Below are 7,559 nucleotides of genomic sequence, written 5' to 3'. Positions count from 1 at the left end.
CAGTACCTACAGTCAGATACGATGCGTAAGTATGTGCTGTCATCCATGTCATCAGTCTGCTGGTCTGTCTATGGTCTTCTGCCGAACCCGATTCCTCCCTCCCCTCCTCTCCTCTCAAGTGACTGATCTATTTACAGCCGAGTTATTAGTTCCCGACGCCAAACTATCAGCTGGTCATGAGTGCTATATCAACAAATATCCCGCAAATGACGGGACAATAGACAAGTTGGATAGGTCTTTGACCTATTCAACAGTGCATTTGTCACCGATATTGGATGACGACAATGGTTGCGGGCGAAGCAGGTGAACAAAGAATCTACCAAGGCTCTTTATTTTTATTCTTGTCGTCTCCTGTTGCTCAATATTGGAACATCATGCTTCACAAGCCATCTATCGGCCAATGCTCGCGCCAGCTCGTCATTCGATGCTCGGCCTATTATGCTCACTTTCCTTTAGCTATTCTGCCCTTGTTTCGGGGCGTCTGAAGCTAATCCAGGTCGGGTTCCATTCTGTGTTAGTCTACTGGTTCCCTTGCCCAACTACTGGAATTGAATTTTGGCGCCCAAAAGCCAGAGTTCCGGTACCGATTACTCAATACTTTGTATAGAATGCGTTGTTCGCCCCTAACAACGAGGGAGAGTCCCTTTATTTTACAGATCCCGATCCGGGGGACATGATCTGGAAGACAGTGCACGAGGCATTAAGCATTAATCTCAAGAGTGGGCTTCTCAAAAGCGTTGGCTCTTTGAAAAGAAAGAGGGTGGTGGTCTCAGCTGTGACTCTTTTTTTACTCTTTCTGAATTACATGCACAAACTGTAACCTCGTTACAGCATACGGAGTGGCTTGACTTTAGCTTGAACGGGTAGGTACATAACGTTGCTGTTGAGCAGCGCGATCTGCATTACATGGATGATATCGACGGATACATACAACAACGTTGCGCCGTTTGACTGCATTGTACCTTGAACATTATTGTACCTACTGTTTCCATGTACGTACGCAACCATATCGTCCAATCTACTTCTCAGTATCGTGTTCTCCGGTTTCAACAGCCGGACCACCTCGCCTGGGCCTGTCTGCTGTCTTTGCTCTCGTATTCCAGCCAGCCCGAGTCGATGCGTGTCGATGCGTAGGACAAGGGGAAATCACTATACCGCTCGAGGCCAAGTTTCCACCTGATTCGAGAAGTTCGAATGGAAGCAAGGAAGCTTGTTCTGCGACTTTTGCGTTTACAATGGGTTATTCTTCAAGGGTAGGTGATGCCAGTTCTATCAAACTGGATAAGTTGTTCATTCACATGCCTTAATTAAATGATTTTACAACGACTCTATTTTCTCGCACAACCTAACTATCGATGGAATTCCATCAATAGAGTGTTCTCATTTTGTAATCTTCCGAACGTACATAGATGTTATGGCTCAAGGGTGAGCCTCTCGATCCTTACATATGCATGCGCATTGATCATAGAGACTAAGCTCTCCTCGAACACACTTTGCTTCTTGAGTCTGTCTTTTTTCTTCTTTTTGCTGCGGCATAAGCAAATTATCAGTTCAAGTCATTTTGATATGTATCACATTACAGATACTTACCACGATTTTCTACATATATTTATTTTTCGTGACGAGACAATAAACCCTGATCTGAGGTGCCATGTTAATAAGCGACGGCGATCATCATCACTGGCTCGCAGCATCTTCCTTGGCTGACAAGAAGCTCTTCCTGCCTCAAGTGGACATTTGTCCGGTGAACCTCCCTCTTGACCCTTGCTTTTGTTTTGCTGTCTAAGTTGTTCCTTTTTCTTTCAATATTATTGTGCCATCTTTTACGGATACATCTAATCACAAACCTCGAATCTCGCTTGTCGATACGATATCCCAGATGCATACAGGTTCGATCATTTTAATGACTTCAACCGAAGTGATTCTTTATTGTCCGCGACTCTGACCTGAACATTTTTCCGAGACATTTGCTTTTTTATCCGTCCAGATTCCGAAACAAGCTAATTTCCCTCACCACTTCGAACCTCCGACAGAGATGCCATAAATATCTGCATCAACACAACATTGACAAGACGAAACTAAATTTTGCACTTGACATGCGCAAGGACTACTATTTGGTTATCCTCAAAGCTAACTATCAACACTAGCAATTTGTGCCGTGCTGCACGCTATGTACAAGCTCATAACTCAGCATAAATACCGGAGATGAGCTGTGGTTAAAGCATACAGGGATCCCGCTGACGTGAATCTGAGCTTGACAAGGGCAGCTCTGACCTTTGTCCTTTCGTTTCAGACGTCATTTTGTCCGGCCTCGCCGTCCTTCTCTGCGGGCATAGAAACAAAGCCTATTGTCTCATTTGTTTGTCCTGGAGATGAGACGAGATGAAACGAGTCGACATGATGCGTTTGGTTTTTGAGTATTCGGTAGAGACTACAAACTATTGCTTACATGACTGTTCGTAAAATATGTACAGGTTCATATCTACCTACTGCATTTGGGCTATATCAGCAATGTTTACTTTTGACGTAACCATATGTTAGTTAGTACTAATTCAGCTGAGCCACTAAGGCACATATGGTACGATAATACGCAACTCAGCTGAGATGGACGTTTGCATCCGAGATTCAGCCCTCTCCCGTGAACTCTGTGAATCATCTATCCCGGTTGTCATGGTCCGCCAAGTGACGAATCCCAGTCGCAAACTATACCTCGGTGGTACATACTCCAGGTCCCTACGTGTACTGTCGTGGTTCTTTATCACAGTCAAATGACCATCTCGTCACATTTAATCGCTGTTCATCTACAAATCATGACTTGATCCTGGACCGGGCGAAGTCTTGGCTCCATATCAGTTCTCAAAACTTTCAGGCTACGTTTTGATGTGCTGTCGCAGCCTGACTGTGCTCTCCGCAGGGTAGCAAGATCATCATCACAGTGAGCCAGCTGTAGCGTCGGCGAAATGTGACATGAATGTCACCAATTAATATCGTAAAACAATGCCTTTACAACTGTTTTATAAGGTGAGGGTTTGTGATGTAATAATTTTCAATATTCACCGATTTTATACGCTCAAGCGTGATGGGTTACTCAGGCCGCGAAATTGAGAACTTTCGGGTAGAACTATACTTCCTGTTGCAATAATGCAAGAGCATGTTAACGTCCAGATCACCAGCCAACGTGATTAACTCTGGCTAGATATTTACCTTGCAAAGGTTATAAAACAACTATTTCTACTTTATAGCAGAGGACATGGGATATAGCCGAATCGCCAGAGGCTGTCATCAGGCATTGCTGGACTCAGACTCCTCTTCATGTTGAGAGGTCATATAAGTAATTGAACTTGAAGTTGCTGATATTATCCATACTCGATCATGTTGGAAGATATACAAGAGGCTACGCTAGACGTGTAAGAATAAAATGTTAAATGCTAATGTTAAAGTTTGATGCTGATATTATAAGCATCTAATGCCACAGCAACACCAGTTAGTGTCGCGGTATATGCAACAAGAATGCTCATCGTAGTGATGGGAGTAGCGTCAAGTGTGTTGACGGTCATGTTGACCAACCCGGTCAACAAGTTTGCCAACAAGAAGACAGCCAGGCCGTTACGATTGTACGCTCGCATCACCCGACTGGTGGCATGTGTATACGCTTCCTTCTCCGTCTTCGCATCATGTGCATTATAGTGGGCAGGGAAGAAGATTGTGTCGATAACGGCAAACCCAAAGAGTTGTATAGTGTTAAAGGCAACAACCCACAAGACGTAGGGTAGGTTTGCCATGCGACGAGACACTGCTAATCCGAAACCATAATGATAGTTTGTGGACAAAACATAGAGACCTGCCCAGACTCCGCCCCATACGGCCGTGATCTTCAGGAGCTTGTTCCGCTGAGTTCCAGGACTAGCAGTACTCTTGGGGACGAGGTTACGGGGAATGACAAACATACCCGTATCCTGTCCGGCAAGGAAGATGGCCAAGTAGCCGATGAAGCTGAAAATTCCTTCACGGTTCATGCTAATTAGATCGGTCCTGGGCGCCGTAAGGACGTACGCCTTTAGACCAGTGGTTTCAAGCAGGACCTGATATGTGACGCCGACCAACAACGACAGGGCTGCAAATGAAGGAATCAATTTGCGCACCGATTGAAAGATAGCCACAAAAGGAGGCAGGAACCCGAGCGTGAAGAAGAAGTTCCAATGGACGCCGTATTCTGTCACATGTTCTGCGTAATCCAGACCCTTCACACTCAGGAACCGTATGAAACCCAGGACCAACAAGGGAATAGAATGGCGCAACGACTGCACGATACGGTAGGAAAGGGATGAAGCGTTGCTTGCAGTGCGACCAGTCGCTTTCTCTCGCAACACGGGACGAGCTGCGACAAGCCCAGCTGAGAAGACAAAGGATCCCACACCAAGGTCCATGAGAGATGTGCCCCATGTCTCAACCTTGGCAAAGCGTCTGGGAAATAGACGGAAATCGACAGCAAGGATAGCCACACATGTGACAATCATCATGCAACCACGGAAGTTTGTGAGGAAAGGCTTTGTTGAAAGGATATCCAGCTGCCCAGAGCTTTCGTTGGACCGGGCATTGGGAGGTATCTTGGCCTTCTTTTTTCGACTTATAGAACGGGGTGGTAGAGTAAAGACGAGGATGGCGGGGGCAATTAGGAGAAGGTTGAGTAGAAGTGGCGAGTTGGAGTAAAGGGTCACCGAGAGAAGGATTGCGCCAACATTGAGGAGGAAGTCGACAGCGAAAGCCAGTACCGTGTATGGCTCAAAGAAGGACTGGCGAGCTTGGAGGACGGACCAAAGTAGAATAGCTACCTGCAACGGATCAAATTTAGTAACTCTTCACGGATGACTGAGTGTGGATTGGTGTTGGAATTGGAGGGGAACAAACAGCTGCAACGGATGTAATATAGTTGATTTCTGCGACAGAGCCGCCAGATAGGTTGGACACGAAGTCCTCTTTTTGCTGCTTGTAACTGGTAGTCTCAGGCATGGCTGGCGAGTGATGAAATGAAACGAAATGGTAGGGAATTAGCCTTGGCGCATAGTTGTAGAGAATACGACGAGCAAGTTTTGAGGACAAAGGATCGAAACCTGTCAAGTTGACAAGTAATGCGAAAGAGAGCTCAGCCTGGTTCGTGATGTGATGCCAGGTTGTAGGTACCTAGGATATTGAGATGGAGGGCCCGAGGCTAAGGAACGGTACGGGTAGGCCTAGGCCCGGGAGCTTTGACCAATCAGTAGATGAGACGCTACAAGAGATGTGTCACGTGCATCCTCACCAACAGCTTCTAATATCACTTATACAGTCCCAAACCTTCAACAACTCAAACCCTCGGTAACAAACATGTCATCCCTGCTGAGTTCCGACATATCAGACTTTTCACACAACACCTCGTTCAGGCCGTCGGGTTGGAAGGACCAACCAAAAGCGGGCTCTGTTCCGCGGACGCAGACATAATATGTCGGCACCAATTGCCTAGAGCAAGCCGCATTTCTTTGTTCTCTTGCGCCAACAAACACAGACTTTTGTTGTGTCAAAGATGGCTGTCAGCGCCAAATGGCTCACTCCTTTGTGATAAAAAACTCTGAAGTCAGAGTATGTTGGGGCAAATGTGCATCACATATGTCATCCTTTCTCTAAGAAAAAGCGCCGTCTCATTCTGATTTAATGAGGTGGTCATCAGCTCGGTATAGGGGGGCAAGGCTTGGTAGTTCTAATACATCATTCCATCCGCCCTTTCGTTCTCTCCATATGTCCGTTCCATATAATATTGGCTCTTCTTCGTACTTCTTTCTTGGTTGCCTACCCATAACTTGTTCAATATCTTTGTAAAGGCGCAGCACCTCCGCCTTCACAGCAACCATGACAACGGCCACTGCTGAAGCACGGTCTCGTCCGGCTATAGAACCCATACGAACTACGGGCACTGATCTGAACGTCCGCTCCCTACGATCACATATCATACAAAAGAGCCCTTCCTGGACTCCTTCGCCTCTTTCACCCTGCAGTCTCCCTCTTCCGCGGCTTCGAGTTGCGAGAGATGATGTTACGGTGCAGGAGGATAGAATGGATGTTAATCAGCTAGAGAAATCAAAGCTTGATTCTCTCAAACAAGAAGCCATTCTCCGCAATGTTTCTCTAAGACCCATCACAGAACTTGCCCTTCCAAGCCCTGGCACTCTGCCATCTCGACGTTCTCCCCTATCAGCGCCTCTGTTTGCACCCCATGTTTTTCAAAGACCAACCATTGCCGAAGAGACAAGAAGCATGTTACTTCATGCGCCAGGTTCCGAGCCACATCGCAGCTCTGCTTTCTTGGATCATGAACGCCGACAGTCTGCACCTGGCGGTCCTATACATACCAGAGCTATGCAAATCGCCCGACAGAGAGACCACCTTCATCGTCGAAGGCTCGCAGGTTCATATAGACCTCGAGAACCTGAGATGATGGTTCAACCTACTGAGTTTCGTCGCTTATCTCTGCTACCCTCGAGTGACACTGGCCCACCGTCACCCTACCCTGTAGACGGACGCCTAACTACCCGTGTGGTTGTGCATTCTCCAGGAAAGAAATCGGTTGTACTTACCAGAACTTTCGACTTGGACGAATTAAGAGCCACCCTCCCCCCGATTAGCCCTGTTGAACAGACAGACCGGCGTGCATCATTTGCGACTCTTCAGCCTCCCGCCAATATTTCACGATCATCTTCGCCGGGATACCCACGGGACAGACGAAGCTCCTATGGTGCCATCCCGAGAACAAGCCATAGTCGGTCTCCTCCTGGCGAGAGAAGGGGTTCACGTTACACCATGCCCCCTGTTGCTATTCGTAAGTTAACGGCCTCTACTTGGACGTCGCTCTAGGGACACAACGTCACATCTTCTAAGTGAGCACCTTACTAACTTTCATTAGGACTTGACTATGCTCGAAAATACCTTCCCGTGCTGGCTGCAGTCATTCTGTCAGAACTTGTTCAGCCTGGTGATACGGTTGAGGTTCCGCTGCCGCATCCCCATGCTTGGGAGGACACAGTCACCCACGTCTATACTGGACGAAATCCACTTACAGAACCCATCAGACAGAACATCATGTATCTCGGTGGGTCAGTTTAAGGAAGCAAACGTTGAAATAGATGGATTGGTCTGCGAAATTGTTAAACCATGTAGAACATTGCGACTTGTGAGGGTTGGGTTATGGCCAAGGATCTCTTAACATCTCCTTTTAACTTGGGTAGCTAGCGAGTAAAATGACTTTTTGATTCTCGATTCTAATCTGGGTACTTGCGCCTGTGGTGATTGAGCTTTACAGCCTGCTTTGCTCAACAAGTCGTATACCCGATCCTAATTTGGGGAAGCGGAACAACGCGTTCACAAATCGAGCATGATCATTTATCAAAGGTCTACCAAGCACCCTAAGAATGTCGTACACAATCTCGACAGTGCTACTGAGTTTCCAAAGAATCATGCTTAAACATATACTGTAGTTCATCAATACACCTGTCAACAACAGAGGAAGGTGTGTCCTCAAACCCGCTCAG

General features: G+C 46.9%; 2 protein-coding genes across 2 annotated transcripts; one reads left to right on the top strand and one right to left on the bottom strand.

Moving 5' to 3' along the window:
* Positions 1-3,103: 3,103 nt before the first annotated feature.
* Positions 3,104-5,202, bottom strand: EDB82DRAFT_100533 (GPI-anchored wall transfer protein 1). Its single transcript, XM_025737775.2, has 2 exons — positions 4,909-5,202; positions 3,104-4,832 (listed from the first exon to the last, which is right to left on the bottom strand). Exons 1-2 carry the CDS (start codon positions 5,008-5,010, stop codon positions 3,435-3,437), a joined length of 1,500 nt encoding a protein of 499 aa, XP_025588104.1. The 5' UTR covers positions 5,011-5,202; the 3' UTR covers positions 3,104-3,434.
* A 544-nt stretch (positions 5,203-5,746) lies between these two features.
* On the top strand, positions 5,747-7,229 carry EDB82DRAFT_100526 (uncharacterized protein). The gene is made up of 2 exons (XM_025737786.2): positions 5,747-6,850; positions 6,935-7,229. The coding sequence occupies exons 1-2, from the start codon at positions 5,884-5,886 to the stop codon at positions 7,132-7,134; spliced, it is 1,167 nt and encodes a 388-aa protein (XP_025588105.1). The 5' UTR covers positions 5,747-5,883; the 3' UTR covers positions 7,135-7,229.
* Positions 7,230-7,559: the final 330 nt, after the last annotated feature.

Source organism: Fusarium venenatum (genome assembly GCF_020744135.1).
Source record: "Fusarium venenatum strain MPI-CAGE-CH-0201 chromosome Unknown EDB82scaffold_1, whole genome shotgun sequence".
NCBI lineage: Eukaryota > Fungi > Ascomycota > Sordariomycetes > Hypocreales > Nectriaceae > Fusarium > Fusarium venenatum.
This window is presented reverse-complemented; position numbering and strand designations above follow the sequence as displayed.

Excerpts from the sequence above, each read along its gene's own strand:
- EDB82DRAFT_100533 (XM_025737775.2), bottom strand. The coding sequence starts at position 5,010 with ATGCCTGAGACTACCAGTTACAAGCAGCAAAAAGAGGACTTCGTGTCC. Across the intron at positions 4,833-4,908 it reads ATATTACATCCGTTGCAGCT|GTAGCTATTCTACTTTGGTC; the intron begins GTTTGTTCCCCT and ends GATCCGTTGCAG.
- EDB82DRAFT_100526 (XM_025737786.2), top strand. The coding sequence starts at position 5,884 with ATGACAACGGCCACTGCTGAAGCACGGTCTCGTCCGGCTATAGAACCC. Across the intron at positions 6,851-6,934 it reads CATGCCCCCTGTTGCTATTC|GACTTGACTATGCTCGAAAA; the intron begins GTAAGTTAACGG and ends AACTTTCATTAG.